General features: G+C 42.8%; 1 protein-coding gene and 1 long non-coding RNA gene across 6 annotated transcripts in view; one reads left to right on the top strand and one right to left on the bottom strand.

Moving 5' to 3' along the window:
• The window catches only part of SYT1 (synaptotagmin 1), a 470,145-nt gene extending 457,126 nt beyond the window's left edge, over positions 1 to 13,019 (top strand). For all 5 annotated transcript variants that reach the window (XM_032493716.1, XM_014554552.2, XM_032493715.1 and 2 more), the window contains 2 exons: positions 5,428 to 5,561; positions 9,931 to 13,019. In XM_032493716.1, coding sequence (XP_032349607.1) covers positions 5,428 to 5,561; positions 9,931 to 10,137 — 341 coding nt within the window. In that variant the 3' untranslated portion in view covers positions 10,138 to 13,019. The remainder of the gene's footprint in view (positions 1 to 5,427; positions 5,562 to 9,930) is intronic.
• Positions 1 to 14,271, bottom strand: part of LOC116667764 — a 33,662-nt gene extending 19,391 nt beyond the window's left edge. The window contains exons 1-2 of the long non-coding RNA XR_004324801.1: positions 14,022 to 14,271; positions 13,676 to 13,900 (exon numbers count right to left, since the gene is read on the bottom strand). This is a non-coding gene — a long non-coding RNA (uncharacterized LOC116667764). The remainder of the gene's footprint in view (positions 1 to 13,675; positions 13,901 to 14,021) is intronic.
• Positions 14,272 to 25,511: the final 11,240 nt, after the last annotated feature.

The following is a 25,511-nucleotide window of genomic DNA, read 5'->3' as shown; positions in this document are numbered from 1 at the left end:
CTGGCGGATGAAACAGCTCCCCGTTGAGAACCATTGTTTTAAGGACACACTGTGGAGTTTACACACATCACTTCCATTCCCTGCCAATAGGCAGAGGTGGTTATTTGGCCATAGTGAGTCTGGAAGAAGTATTTCTAACTGGACGAACTGGTGCCCAAGTAAAACTTTTAGGGGTTCTATTGCTAAAAAGAAGGGGGAAAGGATTTTAGGGGACAGTTGACAGTCTGTGCCACACAGCTCTACCTCTGGACTTTTCCATCATGTTAGTCAATGAGCCACCATGTTGAAGCGGGCTTTCAGTCATCTGAAATTCAGAGCCCTACTTGATACAAGTACTACTTTCCTCATCCAGCACGGTAAGAATGAAATGTAGTGGACATTATCCATGGGTTGGGGGGTGGAGATGAAGTGAATGATACTTGAAGTTACTCAGAAGCTGGGTACTGGCTCAGAAGGGACTGAGCAAGACAGCTGAAATGAGGCTATTTCTTACCAAAAGAAGTCTCCGGTTGAAATGGAAAGGCCATGGTTACAAGGGCTTCCGGTCACTGTGGTAGTTCAGAAAGAAGAGCAGTGTAATTATGCAAAATTGTCAAGATAAAAACCACAGGCATCTTGCATTATTCAGCTTTGAACTGCTGGTTTCTAGTTCTCATTGTAAATACAGAAAGCCTTTAGTGGCTCTTTTATATCTCACACAAAAGGAGCATTGCTTACAGCCAGCTGTCTTGCAATTATATTTCTGTGAAGTTAGCATAATTTGACATTAGAAGTGCCTAAGGGAAGAACAGGGTGACAGTGGTCCCGGGTATTGGAGTGGAGTCAGGAACAGTAGTGGAAGGAGCCCCACCCCGAACCCGTCACAAGTAGATCATCTTCCCAAGGTTCATCCTGAAGCCAATAGTTGTGAATTCAAAACACATTTTCTCACAGGAATATTGTTTTGATGTTGTTAGATTAGCCCAGAAGTCCTCCAATACCAGAAAAGAAAGAGATGTAGGCGTTGCAGTAGCACAAAGGAAAAGGCTGCGGGGCAGAGAAAGGTTTGTCTGAAGGGTCTGACTGAGAAAACCACCAGTGAAATCTGCAGGGGAGAGGTGACTTTTAGATCACACTTACAAGGGGAAAAGAAAGAAAGGACATTTCAGGCTACAGGGCAGGCAGTTCAAAGACAGGGCATTTTGAATTCTCTGTGTGGAAAGTGAGTATTAAGTAGGAGCTGGGTACAGGCTCTGTGGAAATGAGATGAGTAAGTTGGGGTGGGGCTGTTAATGCCCTGGTAGAGTTTGGATTTTTTTTTTATGTTGGCAAGACATGAAAGACTTTTAATGAGGGAGCTAGTGTGATCGAATATCATTTTCACAATTCTAGAAAGACCAGTTTGAAGCTGAGGCCATGGTCATAAGAGAGATTGGATTTCTGAGCTTGAGATGTGGCAACCAGTTAGAAAGAGGGAAGCAACCAGAGAGACAAGGTGAAGGTAAATTAGCAGGATGCGGTGGCTAACTCTTCGTGGGAGATGGAGAAGAAGGAATCAAAGATGGCCCCAAATCAGGCAGGACTCGTGGCGCAAGAACAGGGGAGGTAATGAGCCCAGCAGGTTTCTGTCCCAAGGACAGAAGCAGAGCTGAGACGGTTAGGACCCTGCAGCACAGCATGGGGGCTGCACTTCTGTTTCTGCAAAGTTTGCCCACAGTGTCCCCATAACTGAAGGAAAACAGCTTCCTGGATTTTACACTTGCTTCCAAAGTCTTCTTCCAAGGTTATTCTATAGCCTTTTTTGGGAACGTATCTCTACATGTTGAAACTGTGCCAGTGACACCAGTGTTGGGGAAAACACTGCATTCCAGTGCCAGACCCTATGGCCAGAAACTGTTTAACTGAGGTGGCAGTAATATTGGCAGCATAAGGTTATACTGCTGGGTGCCTGAGGAAAGTAGTATAGAGAAAAATCCTATTAAATGTGTGTTAAAATAATATCAAATGTGGTTAAACTGAAAAAAAAAAAGTCCTTGAGAGTCTTGGGGCCAATGAAGGGACAGGAGAAAATAAAGAAGGATCAGCTCATACTAAGAGAGAGAAAAGAGGGAACCAAGGGAGAGTTCAGTGGAAAGAGTGCTGTCTTGGTCTGGAGATAAACAGAAGATGGATGGATGGATGGATGGATAGATGAATGATAGATAGAATGAATGATAGATAGGCAGATGATAGAATGAATGATAGATAGAATGATAGATTAATTGATAGAGTGATAGATTAGATAGAATGAAAGATAGATGATTGAATGATAGAATGAATGACAGATTCACTGATAGAGTGATTGATTGATTGACAAATAGATAGATAGAAGGAAAGAATGATAGATAAGACAGATAATAGAACTACTATAACAGAATGCCACAGACTGGGCAGCTTAAACAACAAATATTTCTTTTCACCGTTCTGGAAGCTGGAGGTCAGAGATCAGGGTACCAGCACGATCAGGTTCTTGGTGAAGGCTCTCCCTGGCTTACACGTGTCTCCTCATTATACTCTCACGTGGCAGAGTAAAAAAAGGTCATCTCTCTCATGTCTCTTTGTATAAGGCTTCACCCTCATGACCTAACAACTCCCCTAGGACCCCACCTCCTAATGCCATCACACTGTGGGTTAGGATTTTAACATATAAATTCAGAGAGGACACAAACATTTAGTCCATAACAAGCGTCAGGACAATGCCTGCGAAGGTGGTACCAAGAATCAGCTGGAAGAAAGTGAACTTCTGGCATTCCACTTGATCGCCTTACCCAGCCTCCCCATTTCCATTCCTTCCATAGACAAAGTCACCACATCAGCCAAACCTGTGCACAGCACAGTACATGGTAGAGAAGGAGGGAACCACAAGAAAATCGGGGAATACATGTGTTACCACTCTTCTTACTCCCTGACCAGAAGAGGGTGGCAGGTCCAGTGTAACCAGGGTATATCGGCTGGAGGGCAGCGGGATGGGATGCAGTACCTGAAGGACCACGTGGAGGTGAGCGCTCACTTCTCCTGGAGCTAAATGCTGAAACATCAGGGCCCCCCAATCTTCAGGTGTCTGGCTCCTTGCTGCCATTTGGTTCTTAGTTCATACCTGGCCTCCTTGGTGAGGACACTGCCGATCAGTCTTCCTAAATTACCTCGTTCTCCCCCAGGCACTGATTCCATCCCCTCAGAGCTCCTAGTGAAATCTGAAATTATCTGGTTGGGTTTTTAATTTGCTTACTCAGATGGCAGACGCACAAGGAATTTTCTCGTCATTTACTGTGTTAAACGAATAAATAAATAGTCATCATGCTTCTCTTGCAAAAACCTGGGCCTGAATTAGGTTGATAAAATTTCAACACACGAACAAAGGAGGCATAAACGTTGATTTATGGGTATTTTGTCAGTACCAAGGAGTAACTAAAGACTTGACCATCTTTACAAAAGTTCAAGGCGCTGGGAAGGAGGACCCAGGGAACTTCGTAAGCAAACAAGGGCTCTGAACCAAAAAAGTCAACGTTGCCTGTGAACAACAAGATAGATTATCAGATAAAAAAAAAAAAGTGCCATTTTCCCCTTCATCTGCAATTATTTACAGTGTATTTTTTTTTACTAAACAACTATTTAGTTGATGGAGTTGGTTTCTCATCTCTTGGTCTGACTTTTAAAGATATTCTTCATTTCAGTGAAAATCTTCATTGCCAGCCCCTTGACCTAATGTAACATTAAAAACCAAAACAGACCCCAGACGACACTTATCCAAGTAATGCGGGCTTTGGGGCAATGGGAAGACGCCAGGACTGAAAGTAAGGAGACCCAGATTATGAGGCCCTAAATAAGTTCCACTTACTCATTCAACAAAAATTGAACAGTACCAGGTACTGATTAGTAAATTCAATTAGTGAGTATGGCAGACAAAATTTCTGTCCTTCATAAGTTATGTTGTTCTAAGAGGGGACAGGCAGAGAGAGAGAAAAACCACATTTTCTGGCCTACAGTTGTATCCTGTAAACAGTATGTGAGCCTTAGGCTAGATTATCCAGAAAGTTTCTCCCAGCTCCACATGTTCTTTGAAAGAGAGGAAAGAAATTTTGGAAGGCTTGGTAGGGGTGATTTGAGGGAGTAAAATTATAGATGATTTAAATTGTTTTCTTCATTTTATTTGTCATGGCTTTCTGATTTTCTTTCTGTAATGAACATGCGTGGCATATCAGATGGGAAAATGTTAAAAAAAAAAAAAAAAAAAACCAGTAGATTTTACTATCAAGAACCTGAGTGTTGGTTCTTAATAACCTGAAGGTATGTCATTCATCCATTAGTAATGAGAATCGTCTTACCCCTCCAGCGACTGACTTATTACTTTACCTAATGAGGCTTTGGGGAAACTGCTAAGGGAATCTTTCTGCTTCTTTTCTCATTACCTCTGTGTGTGCTACTGGCTTATTCCCTTTTCCCTGAACCCTGGAAGCTCTTCTCTACCTAGGATGTTCTGACACAGGTCCTGGATCTGTTTCTCTCCCTCTCCCTCTCTCCCTCTCCCTCTCCCTCTCCCTCTCCCTCTCCCTCTCTCTCTCTCTCTCACACACACACACACACACACACACACACACACACACACACACCCTCTTTCTCATCCTTCAATATTCACATTTCACATTACACGGTACCCCAGGGAGAAGCCTTACTCGAGTGATCAAAGTACAGGTTTTCCATTCCTCCTGTAGACCCAGCATATCACCCCTGGGAGCACCTGTCATATCCCTATCTGCTTTTTTATTCCGGAACACTCTTAATGTACAATTTCATATGCATTTGTTTTCTTTCCAAGCGTGCTGTCTATGTCCCCCACAAGTCAGAATTTCCATCCTGAGAACAGGGACAGTCTGTTTTGTTCCTGGCTCTGTCCCTAGGGCCTAACATTGGTTGAACATATGAATAAATGAATGGATGAAATGGCCCCTTTGTCCTCTCTGTGTGTCTAGAGTTTTATTCCCACGCAGTGGTATACTGCAGCCAGTTCTTTGCCAGCTCACAAGAGCCAACTGTTAAATTTTCAGGAATTTAGTAGCCAGTTGTTAAACTGCTGGCTTGAAATCGGCCATGCAGAGAATATTTACACCATGGACGTTAGCAAATGCTACATGTCAAGACATTTTCTTTCCAAAGAGCTGGTTTAGCAGCACACCACAGATCCCATCTCCTAAATCTGACCATAAATATTGACATATCATGGTGCAAAAACATGGCCCATAGGTTAGTTAAAATTTTTCAACCAAAAATTTTTCAACCAAACTTTAAAAAATACTAAATATATGCTACGCAGTTATTTTCCTATTGGGAATACTGGGTCTTTGTATAAGCTACATTATAATCTAAAATATGTATCTCTGACCGCCTAAAGTTTTTGTTTCTGTTTTTCAGATCCTTATGTGAAGATTCATCTGATGCAGAATGGTAAGAGGCTGAAGAAGAAAAAGACAACAATTAAAAAGAACACACTCAACCCCTACTACAATGAGTCATTCAGCTTTGAAGTACCCTTTGAGCAAATCCAGGTAATGTCAAACGTATTTTGTCTTCCCGTTCAATTTCATCTCTTCAGATCATATAAATTAAACACACGGACCTTACAAATGATCCGTGCACGTGCCTCCATTGGAACTACCATTCTTATTCCCCCGCACATTTGATGCTCAAGTTACATCAAGAGCAACCTGACAAAATATGCAGCACAGGACGTGCTGATTCATCAGCCAAACCAGCAGAAGTGAAGCAGGAAAAAGAAAATCCACAGAACAACTCTACTGATTCAAAAAGTACATCCACGGAGGTTAAAAGGCCAAGAGAAAAATGAGTTTTCACCCTTTACTCCCCGGCCGCAATGTGTAATTCTCATTCACGGATCTTTACAGCAAAAAAGTGGTGATAAAGTAGCATTTTGGATGATGTTAAATATTCAGCCTCTTTAGTCTTTCATTATTCAAAAATGATTGACAGTGGATAAGTTAGGCCACGTTGTGTTTTTAATTGTTTAAATTCAGCTTCCTGTTTCCGAGTTGGAATGGGTGGGTATTTTTGTAAAGACAGAACCTGAATTTGTGAGGTGATCATTGTTATGATAGGAAGCATTCTTTTAAAAGACCTTGTGGTTACCATGTTCAAAGTAGTCACAGTGGTAGCCTTCGATCTTATTACTTAGAAATGTTTACGTATATTTAGGTTTTCTCACCTCATATGCCTAGTTAGGCTATTGGAATTCAAAGTTCACATCCAATCATTATAGGCTATTTCTTGCTATCTTTAGTGGATATCAAAGAGTCAAATTACTTAAAGCCACTCTATTTTTACACTTTCTTAAATGATTGATGTGAGCCTAGCTTTTCAGTCATATAGAAGTTTGTCTGTACCTTGAAGGAGAAATGAAGGGCAGCACGGAACCTTCTAAAGGACCAGAATGACAAATGTCAGCAAGCAGCCTTCACTTGCATATTTGTGCATTTAATCTATTCTCGAAACACAGCACCTTATGAGCGACTCACACCTTTATTCCATGAAGAAAGCTAGTAGAATAGCTCTGTTTACTGTATATTTATTCTGTGCCTAGGCTCATGTTAAGCACTTTACCTGCATTAAGCTCATTTAATCCTCACAAGAACCTTTTAAAAGAGGTACCGTTATTATCCCAATCTTATGTACAGATAAGGAAACTGAGGCTTAGAACTGCCTCATATATAAAATAGGAATAATAACAGAATCCACGTCAAAGTGAGATTACGCATACAAACGCATCTGGAGCTGTGCTGAGCACATGGGAACATTCAGTAAATGGTCCCCACCATTATTACTCACAACATGAATGCTGTCTTTTTTTCAAATTAACGCTTTATTAGAAAATGGATCTAACAATAAGACTAAGGCAATACAGAAATCAGCGCTAGACAGTCGAACTCCCTGTGAGGATGGAAATGTTTTATCATCGCTCTTGCCATAGGTGGGTAATGAGCATCTCAGCCACTAGCGTAATCAAGGGACTTTATTTATTTAAATTTAAACAGCAGCATGTGGCTAGTAGCCACTGTATAATATAGATCACCAATAAGCCCACCATTCTCACATTAGTTCATGGTTCTGGGGTAACCTTTCTTATATACTTTTTCACATGACAGCGGATGGTGCATCCTTACTGACTCTCAGTGGCTGTGATGTAAGTTAACGGCATTGCAGAAGATGCTGATTCCCTGTCCCCAGTCACTTGTTCCCTAGCCTGAACCAGCAAGCTCACTGCTTTGGATCCACTGGCAACCTAAGACATCCAATTTTTTCCAACAATTTATTTTGCAGTATTTGTTCAATGAATTTTTTTTTTAGGTCTAAGACCACGTTCCTATGGAAACAAATGCCTCCTGGCATTTTTGTTTTTTAATTCTGCAAAACAATGTAAGGCAGGACACTGAGATGAAAAATTCTATTGTAAACTTTCTCCTTTGAGCTACAGTTCTGTACCTTAAAAAAAAAGCATGTCTCTTTTCAACTATAAATTTCAGCAAATGCAAATATATTGCAAAAGAAGCCCATTAAAAACAAGACATACGCTGGGTTTATGGGGTAGCCTCTCTGAGCAGATAACATTTGTCGGGACAGAGAGACCCTCAGCCCGATACCGAGTCCATGAGGCATGGAAATAATGAGCATGCCTTTGACTGCTTCCCTCCTCTCTATTCCTTGAGCCAATTTGTTCTTTTCTTTTTTCCGTCACCATCCCCCTTTCTGGGAGGCTGCTCTCCTAGTCGTTGCATTTCCCTAGAGAAAATAATTGAGCATTTAACATGCTGTAGCAAGGGTTTAGGTTTCATTTGTCCTGAGGTTATAAGATGATCTGTCTTTCTACCTGTCTCTATCCCTATGAAATATATTAATGAGAGAAGCAAAATCCACTGATTTCCAAAATCATTTGAAAATGTTGCACTCCTCACCCTCTCCCCCTAAAATGTATAATCCACACAGGCAGCTGAAAAAATTAACCCAAGAGCTTTATAGGGATATTTTGTCTTGAGTGCTACTGGTCAATACATTCCTAGGCAAAATCATCAAAACTCACTCCAGCTATTCCCTCCAGCCTCCGAAAACTGTCCTTATCTTTATGCATGATGTCCCTAGTGTCCCTGCCCTCCACCCCCTGCAGTATGACTACATCCAGAGGAATTCTCTTGGGAAAAGTTCTCAGAACCAAATGGATTCTGTTCTTGGTTCCAAATGCCATCCAGTGACTAGGTTAATTTCCTTGATACGAAATCAAGCCAGGGCTGCACAAGGGAAAATGGAAATGTGTTTCCCTACTGCCCACGTGTTGCATTTTACATTCTAAGTTCCACTTTCTGACGTGATCATTTTCTCTGATCTGAACCTGTGTCTGAGCACCATCCCTCAGCACGTCGGTACAATAATGCAATCCTTCGAGTACAAAGCCCACTAAAGGGCCATTACTGGGCAGGACTTCATCCGGTCCCGGCTTCCATCATTACATTTTCTGCTTCTTTTGACTCTGGCCACCAAACATTACACATTCTCTTTTATTCTAAACATTTCCTTTATCTTTTCCTTCAGTTTCTAGATTGGGGCCGTTCACATATTTCGACTAAGCAAATTCATTACTTAGGAAGTAATAAAATGTACTTTTTTTCTTTGAGAGTGGGGAGGTAATTAAGTTTTATTTCTTTATCTTAATAGAGGTACTGGGGAACTGAACCCATGCTAAGCATGTGCTCTACAACTATGTCAGACCCTCCCCACTAAAATGTACTTTTAAAAAGGGATTCTTTCATGTCAAAATGGTATGGGTTTGCTTTCACCAGTTAAAAAAGTAAGTCATGAAATAAACTCTCACAACCTAATGGAATCACTGTAGGCTATCTTGTGTGGCCTAAAAGGTTATTTCCGTTTGATGTCAATGCTGGATACACAACAGTAACTTAATAAAGATTTACTGAGAGAATTTTATGAATGAGAAAAATTATCTTTTAAGTTAGTTACTGCTTTTTTTCAGACCTTCACTCTATTGTCACATTCTGTACCCACAATAATCATGTGATTAGCTAAAATTCTGTATTGGTTTTATGCAACCTGAAACAGAACTGCAATATATGGTTGCTTTGAAAACCTCCTTGAGAGGCGGGAGGTAATTAGTTTTTCGTTTCTGTTTATTTTTTCAGTGGAGGTACTGGATATTGAACCCAGGACCTTGTGCCTGCTAAGCATGCACTCTACCACTGATCTAAACCCTCTACCACTGATCTATACCCTCCTCTACTGAAACCATTCATTTCTTTTTCTTTTTTTGATTGAAGTATAGTCATTTTACAATGTTTTGTCAATTTCTGGTGTCCAGCATAATGTTTCCATCACACATATACAAATATATATTCCTTTCATAAGCTTATTCATTATAGGTTACTGTAAGATACTGAGTATAGTTCCCTGTGCTCTACAGTATAAACTTGTTGTTTACCTATTTTATATATAGTAGTATCTGCAGTGTTTTATACATAGTAGTTAGTAGTTAGCATCTGAAACCATTCATGTCATCTGTGACTTCAGGCAGGTGATTTAACCTCTGAGCTTTGGCATCTTATCTGTATAATGGCGCTGTTAACAAGATCTACTGTAACTGAGTAGTGCACATGAAAGACTTAGAAGTGTGCCAGAATTAACATTTGAGTGTTTTGAAGATGCTGAAGCTGATGGTGGTGATGATGTAATAGTGGCAACAGGGATTGGACTCACTTCTCCTGTTCAGGTCATTTTCAGCCTTGCCCTGGTGTTTGGAGACTGGTTCTTATTTCCCATTGCTTTGATCTCCAGGAAGCTTGGTAGCAGGGCTTTGTCTCAGAGCCGGATGACTAAAGTTTATTTTGTGTCCTCTTTCAGAAAGTGCAAGTAGTGGTAACTGTTTTGGACTATGACAAGATTGGCAAGAACGATGCCATCGGCAAAGTCTTTGTGGGCTACAATAGCACCGGAGCGGAGCTGCGACATTGGTCAGACATGCTGGCCAACCCCAGGCGACCCATCGCCCAGTGGCACACCCTACAGGTAGAGGAGGAAGTTGACGCCATGCTGGCAGTCAAGAAATAAAGGAAAGAAGCCTTTCTGCATTTGCCCACATAGCACTCTTTAGCCAGTATCTGTAAATACCTCAGTAATACAGGTCCTTCCATTTTTTCCAGCCATGCATTCCTAACACAATTCAGTGGTACTTCAAATCCCATTTTACTTTGCGCAAATTTAAACGTAGAGAGCCCCTAAGCCCTTCATCATACCACTGCCCTCCAGGCCTACTCTTCTTTTAAGCAATATGATGTGTAGATAGAGCATGACTGAAATTATTTATTGTATCAACACCGTTGTATATACCAGTATGCTGAAGATTTATTTCTAGTTTGTGTATTTGTATGTTGTAAGCGTTTCCTAATCTGTGTATATCTAGATGTTTTTAATAAGATGTTCTATTTTAAACTATGTAAATTGACTGAGATATAGGAGAGCTGATAATATATTATATGGTAAATAGAGTATCGTCTGCATTCCAGCAAAAATATCAACTCGTAAGGCACTGGTACAGTGAAGCTGACATCTTAAAGGACAACTTAAACCTGAGCTTTCTACTGAGTCATATGACGACCAAGATACACTTCCACCACATACTCAGTGGGTGAATCCAACTTTGTAGAATTTCTTCACAGGCAAATTAGCATGATCTGAGCAGCATTCAGCCTGACCTCCAGGAAGCATAGCCACAAACCAGAGCAGCACCTGTCTGTACAGATCTGCAAAGCCCAAGTCAGGGCTTCCTCTCACATTCGAGGAAGCAACGGAACAGGAGTCAATGATTTCATATTACTGCACGTAGAGTAACAACATGATGGTGTTCCATGTGTGCGTGTGTGTACGTGTGTGTGTGTACGTGTGCATTCGTGTGGGGATGGGGTGGGTGGGAAGAAGCTGAGGGAAGAAGTCGGCATTTTGGAAATATTGCCTGACCATTTAAAAAGAAAAAAAGTAGCTCTCCATTATCACCTTTCTACAAACGGGCATCCGGTGAATACTCTTCCAGATTTCACACCTCTAATAATTCCAAAAGGTTTGCACATTAGACTTTGTAACAAAATATTTTATTACACAAAGCCAGATTAGAAGGAATGCAGAATATTTTTAACACAGCAATCTGTGCTTATTACACAAAAGTACTTTGTGGTAAACAGACAGTATTGTGATCCCATCAAAAGAGGAAAAAAATTAACAATTAGCCATAGCTCTGAATGCACTTCGATGAAGCCAAAACAGACAGCTAGTGATATCTTTTTATATGCTCTTTTTACGTAAATAAGTTTTAATTTGTCCTTTAAAAAAAGGTGAAACAAAACCAAGAACAAGTTCTAGAAAACTGAAGCAACCTCTTCTGTACACTAGATGCTTGATTTAGGAGGCGTTTTTATATGTTTTCAATGTTATTATGTAGTAAATGGCACTATTATTGAAGCTACTAGTCATTCCTTAAGAGTCTCAAAGGACTGCTCTGTGTAACACTGTGACTGCCGTGTGTGTGCTTAGACATGTGACGTAGTTTCCTCAGTGGATAGCACTCAATCTCTTCCGTAGCTATATTGTAACAATACTGCCATTCCCTTCTACTGCACTGCCCAAGGTGTGTGTAGCACATACAGTTCTCATTACAAAGGACCAACTCAGAACTGCAAAGCTATGCATAGGACAAGAAAGGTGCAAAGAACGGGGTGAAACACACAGCATTTTGTCAAGCACTGTGCAATATTCCATACTTTTCCCCGCTATAGTAGACGGCCACTCGGCTGAAGGGTGGCCTATGATCTCACGCAGCATCTAATCATTTCTCCTGCTCACTTCTGTGACCCATTTTAACTCCCAGGCCACAGAGAGTAGTGATGCTCTGAAGTGAACACTTACCTTCAAAACTGTCAAAACCAAACGGAGGAAAGCTAAGCATTAGCGTACGTTCAGATTTTAGGTGATCACGCCATGTTTCTAAAAACCGCAGAGAGAATTCCAAAAGGGCTGACGGGAAGCTTCAAACACGAGGCTGGCTGTGTCCTGACAAAACCAGAATTCCTGTCTTGTTCTTTCCTAATCAAAGAGGCCAGTCCTTTGGCCTTTCAGCAGTCACAGCAAACTCTTTAGGACTGGGACAGACACGGAGGACAAGGGGACAATAACACCTCCCTCTTCTGTGGATGGTCCAGACTTTCTTCAAAAGGTAGATCGTAGAAAATGCCCTAGTCATTAGGTGAGATTAAATACCAGTTTGAACAGAAGGTTCAAATGAAAATCCTTCCAATTTAAAAAGGCCAAACCATGCCAAAGAGAGAGAGAGTTGATTGACTTTTTATAATTCCTTGAAGACCAGAAACTGGCCTGTAATTTCACCGTGTTCAGCTCCAAGTTGCTCATGCTGAAACACACACTCAGAATCAAGCAGGTTCAAGCCCACCGAACACGCATCATTTCTTGCATTAAAACACGACGAATGCATTCTCTCGCAACACTGCCAGACACGGGATATTGTCACACAGAATTAGTTGGTACCAGGCCATCTTTCATGAGACAGTGACCGAACCTGTTTGAAGACCAAGATTCATCCTGATAAGCCACATGTACCTTTCTGACAAAGCTGTGTCAAGTACTAGAATCTGACGCTCTAGAAAGATCCTAGTTGCCTTTGTGTATATTTACTGCCTGCTTGAGTGTTTCTCTGTGTGGGTTTCCTCTGTATCCTGTAGAAACGTTGGGGTGTTCCCTTCTGCCATACGGCTCGCGACCCGCAAGCCAACAACTCTAGCTGTACTTTACCTTCATTTTTGATGAGGTGGTTCAAATTTTGTTTCACTTCGTGTAGTGAATTCCACAGTAGTTTTCTGATTGTTGTTAAAAATGACTTAACCTATTACACGGATATTCAATAAAAATGTTTTATTTCCTGTTGATGTGGCCGCCTTTTAACTCTTTCTTACCTGACTCAGTGGTGAGACAGCGGCCTACTGACTTTGGGCCATGCGGGAAATGGAGGTAGTTAAACCAAAGCCTGCAGCGCAGGCTTCCTGGGCTGTGTCATTCCCAACACGTGTTTCTCTGTTCCCGTTTATGATCAATTCATCGGGCGCACTCTCAGGCTTTCTGCTTTGCCCAGAACGCATCCGCCAGGATTTTCACACTCCACAGCCTAAGTGACAGAAGCCCCTCCAGAATGGAACTAAAAATCAGATTCCTGAAACCCCACTTTCAAGGGAGAGCATGACACATTAAATTCCCTGCCTACCGAAGGTCAAACAGGTAAAATATCTTTCCCCTACTAAACAACCTTTACCAGGTGCCTACTGAGTACCATGGATGCTGGAGAAACACCAAATTATGTAATAAGGCACACCTGGTTCCAATGAGCCCACGGTCTCAGACAGCGATGTCAATGCAGTACCTCCAAACACTAAGATACGTACCATGAGTCCCTGAGGACTTGCACCAGAGCGACTGTAGTGGACACCACAGTGTGACACCCCACCCCCACCCCCGCTGCTTCCCGTCAGCACTGAGGCGTTCAGCCTGCAGCTTCTAGAAGCCTCTGCCCTCTAAGAAGCTGCCTTACCTGGGGTTATGCCTCCTCCTGGGGGCAGCCCACACTCCTCGGTCTGAGCTACTTCTCACTCCTGTGCTGTCCAAGCCCAGAAGGCTGGTTGACAAGGCTTCTGCAGCTGTGCTGCCGTTCACCTGCTCTCTCTGCAGTCCTCACCCCTCCACCGGTGTTGTTCCCACGAGCACTCCCCGATCAAACTCCTTCATCTCCGAATCTGAGCCTGAGGAGCCCAGCCTCCTGTCAGGGAAGAGGTGTGAAGGGAAGTTTCTAGAGAGACAGTAACACCAGAGGGCAGTCCTAAAGGAACAAGTAGGAGTCATCCAAGTCAGTGAGTGGGCAAGGCTCTGGCAAAATTTACCTTATCAAGGCTTAAAGTTGACCCACGATAAGGTCTCCGACGGCTGTCCAGGCCATCCGCCCTTCAGTAGGTTTTATTCTGCCCTGTCAGATAAGGGAAGGACGACGTCCCAACAGGTGAGACAGCCAAAGGAAAGGCCCCTGCACTACTGTACTCTGAGGACGCAATTGGAGAGTTCTAAATGTAAGTTTGTTGCGGAAAAAAGTGTTACAGCTAAGCTGTGACAGCAATCTGGATACTCGAGAGTTGGTTTATGACGGCAGCATTCCCAGAAAACTTAACACTTGGCGCTCTGGACCCCCGTGTGTACGTTTACACAGGACTTTTATAGGTTGCCAGTTTTACACTTTGCAACATCATATGCAAATAAAGTACAACAGAATTTGACCAACCAGGAACAAGCTTTGTAGAAATAGACCAATCAGGAGTGAGTTCCATGCAAATGAAGTACTACAAATGGACCAATCAGAAGTTAGGGAAGTAGACCAATCAGAAGTGAGAGTAATAACCAATCAGAAGTGAGAGTAATAACCAATCAGGAGTGAGATTAATAACCAATCAGGAGTGAAGGAAATAACCAATCAGAAGTGAGCTCAGGGAACCAATAGTCTTCTAGGTGTAAGTTAGCCGCTTTAGAGGCAAAAAGTGAGATAGAGACTCTGGGCCAGGGAACCGGACGGTGCTAAGAGAAGAGCAGCGGTCTTTTTATGGGGCTTCCCGCCTCAGGTGAGAAAAGAGAATTTTAGACCCATGAGGGTTAGGTGCCCACCACCCCCAAAAAAAACAGCATTCTAAATACAATCGTTTGGTTTTCCATGGTGAGCATTTTGTTTTTCTTAAATAGCTCTTGACACTAGGTACGAAAAGAATATTTCTTAATAAATACATTTTTTGTTAATTACCCCATCCTTTCCTCAGTGTCTATTTTCCCGAAAGGCCTTTAGGCTTTTAAGACACACACCCTTTGGATATTTATTAGGTGTCTTAGTAAGGAAAACAAAACCATTCCAGGTATTTTAAATAAGGAATTTTTTTAATGTAAGAAATTGGCCACATAAAGAGCTGAGAAAGCAAAGTGGAGACAGTAGGTTAAACAGAAATTAATAGATACCACCTGTAATTGTACGCTGGGGCCGCCCTAACAGGACCTGGTGGCTTAGACAACAAAAATGTATTTTCTCACAGTTCTGGAGGATCAGAAATCTGCGAGGAAGGTGTTGACAGGGTTGGTTTCTTCTGAGACGTCTCTCCTTGGCTTATAGTTGGTGTCTTGTCCATGTCCTCAACTTGACTCCTCCCCTCGACTCCCCTCTGTGTCCTTACCTCTTCTTACAAGGATGTGAGTCATATTGGATAGGGATCCTCCCTAAAAACTGCATTTTAATTCAGCTACCTTTTCAAAGACTCTGTCTCCAAACAAAGTCACATTCTGAGATATTGCAGGGGTTAGGACTTGCGTATGAGTTGGGGAGGGGGGACGCACAATTCAGCACTAAAACCCCTAAGGCTGAAAAAACAGAACGGAGAAGATAGTGTTGAGGAAGCTCGGACTGTGGAGGAGGGCCGGAACCTGGGGGAGGTCCTGGGACCACCAAAACGTCGCGGGCACTGGTGTTGGGACCAACACACAGGCTCCACGCTGAAGATGCTGAACTGCCAGGAGCAGCTCACTCCTGCTAGAGGAAAGCCAACAGAAGCTAAGAGCAGGAAGAGGGTCCTTTCTCCTCTTCCACCTTCCACCTCAGTCAGTGCCTCCCCGCGGCAGAGCTGAATCCGAGTCAGCGGCCAGCGGGTCTAGGGAGTAGCCCGCAGGGTCTTAGCGCCCGCCCGCACGAACACAGCAGAGCACAGCAAGGTGGGAGTGAGGCTGGAGAGAAAGCAGGAAGGTGACCGACACATTCGCTGTCTGGTGCATTCAGGCTGCTATCAGCAAGAACACTGTATACAGGGTGATTTAAACAACGTATATTTATTTCTCACAGTCCTGGGGGTGGGAAGTCCAGGACCAAGGTGCCAGCAGACTCCTTGCCTGGTGGGAAGTCGTCTCCGTGCTGCGTCCTCCCACAGCGGGAAGGACGAGGGCTCTCTGAGGTCCCTTCTATCAGGGCACGGTCCCATTCTTGAGGGTTTCATCCTCTTACCCAGTCACCCACAAAGGTCCCACCTCCTAATACGATCCCTTTGAGTCTTAGGATTTCAACACAGGAATTTCGGGATGACATTACATTCAGCTCATAACATGAGGAAACCTTTTAACAGCTGCATAGACTTCCTATCCACTCTTGTTTCTTCCTCAGAGGATTCAGGTGTTCCTACCTGAGCCATACCTGATGAGACAGATGCATAAAAATCACATCCTTACTCCATTTATGCAGCGAAGTGACTTAGAGATTTGAAAATTCCCACCATGATTGCTGTTACCCCCTCCCTGCAACGCATCTTTATTACATACGCACCGGACTCTGATGTTGAGCAACTGAATTTAAGCTGCACACAAATCTTTACCATAAAGCAGTCAGACGGTGATTTTGGAATAAGAAGGTTAAAAAAAAAAAAAAGGCAGGAAAATAAAAATGAGAAATAGCCTGATACTAAATGTACAAGGAAATTTTCCAAAGCCTACAGAATAATAATTATGCAGGAGGGAGCAGTAATACAAACACCAGGTGACTGTGGGGTGCTTTGTGTGATCAAAGTTCTGAGTCTGGCTGTCAGGTACCTGCATTTTAGCATCTGCATTTTGGCCATATCGATTTCTTCACGCTCCCCCACCAATACACGTCCCCACAGTTCCCACACTCAGCCTTCTTTGACAGTAACTATCCTGCCAGCAAAGCCTTTTCCCCTGTGCAAAGTGGACTCGCCCTTGCCAGGGTGCCCACAAGGTTAAAGAATTTGTACTGAACAAGTTGGGACACACTTCCTTCTCAGCCGTCCAGTTTACCTTGGTCCCTTTCCTACCTTCTCTGGCCTGGGAATGAAGCCAAGAGTTGACATCCTTTATTGGCAGGATTGTTAGAGTGGCCTGTGGAAGGAACCCAATTCAAGCTGCATTAAGGAATAAAAGGGGGGTGGGGGAAGGGGTGCAGGGGAGGAAGAGAGAGAGAGAGAAAGACAGAGACAAAGAGAGACAGAGGCAGAGAGATGAACCGTTGGCTCATCTATCCAGAAAGTTCAAGGTATGATTACATCCAGGAACAGCTCCATCAAGGGCCTCAAACCATGTCATCATTCTCTTTCTCCACTCTCCCCCAACCCCCCATCCAACTCGGCTATCCTCAGTATTACTTCATTGTCAAGTGCCAGTGTCTCCACCACGGCCCCTTCAATCTTCTGTTCTTCTGGCTGAGCGCGTTCGCACAGAGTGCTGTTTCCACAATTATGTCGCTCAAGTTCCCAGACCCAACTTACACGCCTGGGGCACATGCCCTCCTTAAAACCACCGTTGTGGCCCCACGATGCAGTGTTCACTTTGGCCAAGCCTAGGTCATGTTCCGGCCCAAGAGCCAGAGAGATGGGATGAGGACAGTTCCTCAGAGGAAAATCAAAGTGCTGTTACCAAGGAGACAAACTGGACACTGCAGACAAAAACCACACACGTCTTCCACTTTGTGGCCCTGGTTATACTTCTGTCCTAAGGGGAGGGGCCCTGAAGGCACAACCTCAGGCCACAGCAGCTGTCCAGTCACTTCTCCTTTTCACCAAAAACACTATTAGAAAGGAAATTTTAAAAGTATGCACCACCTTTCAATTATCTGAAAACATTTGTTCACCTTCCTATTTATTGCCAAGAAAATCAAGCTTCTGCAGTGTATTTGAAGCAGGCTTTTGTAGCAAGCACTGAAATATTAACATACCTTTAGATTCCTGAATTTATCAAAATAATTTGTTATTATTATAGAAATTTAGCGGGAAGAAAGGGACACAGAGAGGGGAAAAAGTCACTCCACGTACCTTTTTTGTTTTTCACAAATGGGCTGTCTTTGGCCATATACAATCACCTTTTAAATAGTTTTAATCACAGTGTGCACAGAATTTATCATCAAATTCTTGAAAAATAAGACTTTTTTCTTGTTGCCACATAGTCTATCATTTTTATTTTTAATGGCCACCTGGCTTTTCTTCAGGGAGAGAAACAAAATGTATTCAACGCTTTCCCTGGTATCAAATGTTTAAGTTGTGACTTATTTTTTAAATAAATTACATGGCAGTGGATACTTTAGTGGAGATTTTATTTATGTATTTATTATTCTATGAATCTACTATGATCTATTTTCTCAAGGTAAGTTTCCAGAATTTTCCAAATTGGTTTCTTGGAAGTTGCCACCAAAGTACACTGCCATTGGTGTTAATGTGTTCTGGTTTTCTCACAGCCTCCCCAGCTGTGGCCCTCATGCTTCAAATGTCTACAAGTGTGCAGGTTGTGGGCCTCGGTGAGGACAGGTCCAGAGCTGGCCTAGGAGTCTCTCCATCCCGGGGCCACAGCCCTCCTCACTCCTCCAGGCAGCTCGGTTAAAAATTAATAGCAGGAGCAAAGCATTGGTGGAGAGAATGTCAAGGAAGAGAAGGCCCAGGACGAGGAGGGGTCAGACAGGACTCTTCCCTTGCTCTCACCTTTGCCTCAAATCCGGGAGATGCTGAGCGCAGAGGAGTTTCTGAGGTCCCTCCTGGTTTCTTCAAACCCCTCATTCAGACTTGCATCTTACACCGCTTTCAGCATCCCAGAAGCCTCATCAGCACCACCTCCCAAAGTCCAGCCTCACCTGCTCCCACTCTCATTACAGAGTGAAAAAAAAGCACCAGCCTTAGAGCCAGCAGCCTGGGTTCAAATCCTGCTTCACTCAGGGAGCTGCGTAGCCCCAGACAAGCCACTTGATTTGCAAGTTAGAGATAATGGATATTAAAACCTGGTATAAAAGAAGCACTTGATTAATGGTTAACTGGTCTTCCTAAATCTAGCCCAGTGTCAGCAAACTTTGTCTGTAAAGCAAAGTATTGGGAGCTTTGTGGGTAATCTGTTCTCTGTGGCATCTTTAAATGCTCTGTCTGCTAATCATCCATCCTTCCTTTCTTTCCAACCCTTTAAAAACGCCAAACCTTTTGCACTGGCTTCGGCAGCACATGTATTAAAAATGTAAAACCCTTTTGTAGCTCACAGACCCTACACATACAAATGGCTAGGGTTTGCAGACCAGCTTCAAGTCACATCACTCTGCTTCTTAAAAATCCCCCCTCTTCCCCCTTCCCTACAGATGAACATTTAATTCTTCAGCATTGCATCCAACCACCTCCTGCTCTCCCTTCAAGCCTCACCCTGTATTCTAGCTACACAATTCTCTGGACCATTCCACGCGATCTCACAGCCCCCTACCTCCACAAAGTTTGTCCCCGCGCCCTGACACTTCTTGACAGCATCCTGCAGGTGGGTGAACAAAATGGGAAGGGAAGGAAGGGTGCGGAGACACTCAGGCAATTTGGGGAAGGAGAGAGTTGCGACACTGATTTCCCAATGTCACTTTCTGTGAAGCGCAGCCTCGGTTCTCAGGCTAGTCCATCAGTGCCGCCTTCTTCCAGCCCATGCTGAGTTCCTTCCAGACCCACGTGCCTCGGACTCTCAGGCCAACAACAACGTTCTTTAGAGTCACAATGCCTGAAAGACTCATCGTTTTCCTTGATCCTGGAAAAGAATTTCCTTTTTCGTCCAGGGGAAAATGAACCCATTTCAGAATATGAAAGCACTGCTTCCTTCAGCAAATGTGAGAACGTCAGATGAATTACAAATTATAAAAGGGAACTGGACCATCAGCCCTTGACTAATTTCCTGTCAGTGTCACAGTCGCCTCATTTTCTCACATTTCCCTGAAATATGGGCGGCTGGCGTCTCATCGCCAGAACGCAGACTCAGGTGACTCAAATTAGGCAGGCTCAGGACAGTAATTTATGGGCTGAGTGACTCATTAAGTTTTGCTTTGCCTCTAAGCCAGGATGATCACTGCATGTGTCCCCTGGCCAGAAAGAAGCCATCGGGCCTCTTCGACCTTCCCACCCCCAGGACCCATCACCCACGCCTGCATGTTTTACCCTGAAAATTCTGATGTCACCAAGAGTTTAGGAAGAGATGTACCATCTCTACGTATCTAGTCAATACTTACTCTAAACTAACAGCTAATTCTCTGGTCAGGAGTCTAAGGCAGACTGGACCACAGTGGGATCCTGTTATGGACAGAATTGTGCCTCCCCCCAAATTAGCATGTTGAAGCCCTAACTCCCAGTACTTCAGAAAGTGACTGTATTCAGAGGGATGGCTTTTAAAGAGGTGGTTAACAGACATAGAAAACACAGTTATGGTTACCAGGAGGGAAAGGAGGTGGGAAGGGATAAATTGGGAGTTCAAGATTTGCAGATACTAACTACTATATATAAAATAGATAAACAGCAAGTCTCTACTGTATAGCACAGGGAATTACTTAGTATCCTGTAGTAATCTGTAATGAACATGAATATGAAAAGGAACATGTGTATGCATATAGATGACTGAACTACTATGCTGTACACCAGAAATTGACACAGCATTGTAAACTGACCATATGTCAATTTAAAAAAATTTTTTTAAATAAATAAAGCAGTGATTAAGTTAAAGTGAGCCATTACGGTGGGCCCTAATCCAATCGGACTGCTGTCCTTATAAGAGAAGGAGATCGGGACTGAGAGCAATCCTGGGAGGGTTTTGTGTGCACAGAGGATACACTGTGTGAGGAGGCAGCAGGTGGGCGACCTTCCGCCAGCCAAGGAGAAACGCCTCAGAGGAAGCCAGCTCTGCCGGCCCCTCACCTCCAGCCCCCGGCCCTCAACTGTGAGGAAGTAACTGTGTCTTGTTTAAGTAGCCCAGTCGGTGGTATTTTGTGCTGGCTACCCTGGAAAAATGAACACGAGGTCCATCCGTTTGGCCCTCGACAGAACTCCAAACGTCAACCCCAGTGAGAGCAGCCTGCCCAGGACCACACGTCAGACCCTCTGGACCTCTGTCTTACCCGAAACAGAGGGTGCCCACTCTTTCCGAAGTCTGTCCCAACACAGACCCTTCCCCTCACGTTCCTTCCTCTCACCTCCAGGAGGGGAGAGCACCTCTCCTCCGGCCCTGTTTACCCGCTCCCAGTCTACATCTTTCTCTCCCCAGAATTATTACTATCCTGTAAAACTCTGGACTCTGGACACAGGGACAGGCAGGGGTTTACACATGGGCTGTGTCTTTCCTTTGTCCCAGATGCATGTGGTATTAGCCAGGGTTCTCCAGAGAAACAGGATCAACAGGATACGTGTGTGTGTGTGTGTGTGTGTGTGTGTGTGTGTGTGTTTGTGTGTGTGTACGTACATACATATATATATAGAGAGAGAGAGGATTGATTTTAAAGAATTGGCTCATGCATTTGTGGAGATTCAGAGAAGAGTCGCAGTTCCAGTCTGCTGGCAGAATTCCTTCTTGCTCAGGGAAGGTCAGTTTCTGTTCTATCAAGGCCTCATCAACTGATTAGATGAAGCCCACCCTCACTATGGAGAGTAATCTGCTTTACTCAGAGTCCACTGGTTTAAATGTTAATCTTATCCCAAAAAATACCTTCACAGAAACATTCAGAATAATGTTTGACCAAGTATCTGAGCACGATGACCCAGCCACGCTGACACATGAAATGAACCATCACACGTATCTTTCTTGTACTAAATTGCTTTGCCCTTTTCTGGCTTTACTTGTTAGAAGTGCAGTGTCCAAAATAATAGCCACCAGCCACACGGGGCTGCTGACATTTGAAATGAGGTTGGTCCAAGTTGAGATGTGTTAGATATGTAAAATACACATCTGATTTCAAAGACTAAGTATAATTAAAAGAAGGTCAATAGCTCACTAAAATTTTTTTATATTGATTTCACCTGGAAATGGTCATTGGGGATATGTTGAATATATTCCTTTCCTATAACTGCCATACAAATTATTACAAACTTACTGGCTTAAAACAACAAATTTATTATCTTACTATTCTGTAGTTCACAAGTCTGACACAGGTCCATTGCGTTATCTAAATATTATTTAACATGATTAATTTCACTTTTTAAACTTTTCTTAATGTGTCTACTAAAATATTTTAAGTTACCTAGGTGGCTCTCTTTTGTGGCTTACATTATATTTTATTGGACAACACGATATTAGAAATTGAGAAACACAGAGATCGAGGGACTTGTCAAAATTTATAAATCAAGTCAATAATGGTGCTGAGAACTTTGAAGTGGCTCAGGGGTCAGAGCTCTTTTCTTTCCACACTCATCTGGGGTGATCTCATCCTGCCTGATGGCTTTAATGCTATTTATGTGCTGACTCCAAAATGTTTACCTCCAGCCCAGACCTCCTTCTTGAACTCTAGTCTCATATATCCAACTACCTACTCAGTGTTTCATTTAGATGTCTAATAGGCATCTCAGATGTCATATGCCTCAGTCTGAATCCTTGTTCTTCCCCACAATGATCCCACTCTCTATCCCACCCTGATGCTTTTTTTGTTTCCTGATCCATATCCAACATATCAGCAAGTTCTGTCAGTTCTACCTTGGAAATACATCCAGTATCTGCTCATTCTCAACACCCTCCCACCGTCTATGCCATCCTTGTCTTTCACCATGGTTAACTCAACAGCCCCATAACTTGCCTCTATAATTTCATCCTTCTCCCCTTCGGTTTATTTTCAATACATCAGCCAAATTTATCATGTTAAAACGTGTAAATAATGTCCTTCTCTATCTTAAAATTCTCAGATGGTTTTCCATCTCACTCAAAAGGAAAACTGAACTCCTTACCATGTTCTACAAGACCCTACATGGTCTGGACCCCAGCTACTGCTTTGACCTCATCACCCACCTCTCCTTCCTTGACTTAAGCCACACATTCATAATTGCCTCCTTGCTGGTCCTCAGACATGCCAAACATGCTCCTACCTCGGGGCCTTTGCACCTGCTGCACCTGCTATTCCCTCTACTTCAGCAGTCATTCTCCAGAGAGCCCCAAAACATATTCCTTCATTTTCTTTCTGTCCTTAATCAAATATCAACTTTCACCATTCTCATTTCATCTCTCTCTATCCCCCTCCCCTGCTTTATTTTTCTCCATCAAACATCACCATCTAGCATACTGAATATTTTCTTGTTTATCTGTTTATTGGCAACTTCTCCTCAAAGAAATATATCCGTAGGGACTGAGCCTTCATCTGCTCTGTTCATTCTTGTACCTCAAGCATCTAAAAAGTGGCACATAGTAGGTACTCAATAAATACTGATCAATGATGGTATAAATTAATAGACTCAGAAAGAATTTGTAGTGTTAAGCTGAATAATTAAGAATGAGCTGGATACCCGTGTATTCAACATTATTTTTTTTCAGAATTGTATTATGGAGTTCTAACAGATCTTTAAAGGCGTCTTTCAAGACTCATCAACCACTTTAGCTCATTTTCAGATGAGAACCTTATCTTTCAAAAAGCTAGTGGTTTCAAGTCCTAGTTACCCTTTTGCCATTTAAAATCAGTATCTCCAACATGGATAATTGTTTAAATCTAGTCTTTAGAACTGGTGAGGGAAAATGCAGACAACTGCTGTTACAGTAAATGGAAAGGCAGCAAAAATGACTGATATTTTCAGTTCATTTAACCTCTAATCAACTGTCAAGCAAAACACCCTTCCCAAATGACAGCTTCAGTTAGCAAACTAAAGCCTTCTCTTCTCAGGCTCCTGTCACCTCACAAGTCTTAGGAATCAAACTAATTGCTTATCACTTATGCAGAATGAGAATAGGAGCACTGTATTTTCTTATTACTGTACAACTCTATTTCCCTATTTGCTAATGCTTGTGGAGCTGTGGATGTCGGCTTTTGAACTGCATTTTTTTCCTCAACCCATACAGAAAGCAGCTATTTATGACTGTGAAATAAAATTTTCCTTTGCTTAACTCTTCTTAAAATCACATTGCACTTGACATTATTGTCTGTATGCAACACTGTCATGTTTTAAAGACACTTCCAAACCACCAACAGCTTTCATCTCCTCTCCATAAAACCTTGAGGTAATGTCTACGTTTTCTCCCTAATCATTACATCTTATGACCCTTAAAGATATAAAAAGTGTTCTGCTAAATCACTTTAAAAATTACAAGAAAACTGGACCTAAGAAGAGTATTACAAAGTTGAAAGGAAACAACATAAGTCATAATTTGAGGGCAGTAGAAACTCTTGCCCTACAAGATAGTAAAAAGTTAGATGGTAACCACACTACACAGATACACCAACGGAACAAAATGAAAAGTCCATAAAGAGACCAAAATACATGTAAGACTTTAATGTATGAGAAAGTAGCCATTTCAATAGATTTTTAAAAATAGAATGTGTTTATATAACTCTCCAAACAGCTGGAAAACAAAAGATTTATTTCTACATCAGATAGGAATACTCTGGCTGCAAGTAGTAAAGCAGCAATAGAAACTAACAGAGACTTAACACAAGAGGATGTTGGGATTTACATAACACAAACCCAAAGGGAGACAGTCTCAGGGTTGGTTCAGTACTTTAGGGATGTTTTTTTAAGTACCCAGGCTCTTTTTATCCTTCCTCTTCACCATCCACCATCCACTTTTTGTCCTTGGCTGCTTGCCCCATGATCCAAGATGGCTGTCATTACTCAAGACATCAAGTGCTCACATACTGAAGGCAAGAGGTAGGTCAGGCTAGTGAGGGAGAGCCCTCCTTCAGTGTTTGTCTCCTTTTATAGGAAGTTAAACTGTCTTTCCAGAAACCTCCCAGAAGAATTCCTCTTTTGCCTCATTGGCTAGGTGAAATCCAGACCATTCCTTGTTGCAGAGGATGGTAAGACAGTATCTAACTTTTTCCTTCTCTGCAGTTAGGAAGTAGACAATGGAAAGGGGGTTGAAGAGGAATGGATATGGAGTAACCAATCAGATCCTCAATAATGTATATCAAACATATGCTTTGGGCCATAATGAGAGTAAATGCTGCTGGACTAGCCCTCCCCCAATGCACAACTATAAAACTAGAGAAAATATATGAAGGGATTGTTTTCAGATGTTGGACAACAGTATACACAGGACTGAGCTCACTGAGCAAGAGAAACAAAGCAGGTGAACCACACGACCATCCCACGCTCCTTCCTGGAGAAACCTTCAGACTGCAGCAGAAGGAAGGGGGCCCACACAAAGCATGGGGGTCTTGCTGAGCTGAGGAAACAGAGATCAAACTCACAGCTACTGAGGTGGCTGGACTTTGGGGTAGGGGACCAGAAAAAAGGGAGATGTGTAGAGAAGCAGCTAAAGAAATCTGCATAGCAGTCCCCTGGAGTCTTGGGTCAAATACTAAACTGTGTGTGTGAAAAATGAGACTCCATGAGGCCGGGCCAGAAAGAACTGTCAGGGAAGGAACAACTACCAGGGTGCTGTGAGCT

The sequence above is a fragment of the Camelus ferus genome, chromosome 12 (assembly GCF_009834535.1).
Source record: "Camelus ferus isolate YT-003-E chromosome 12, BCGSAC_Cfer_1.0, whole genome shotgun sequence".
Classification (NCBI taxonomy): Eukaryota; Metazoa; Chordata; class Mammalia; order Artiodactyla; family Camelidae; genus Camelus; species Camelus ferus.
This window is presented reverse-complemented; position numbering and strand designations above follow the sequence as displayed.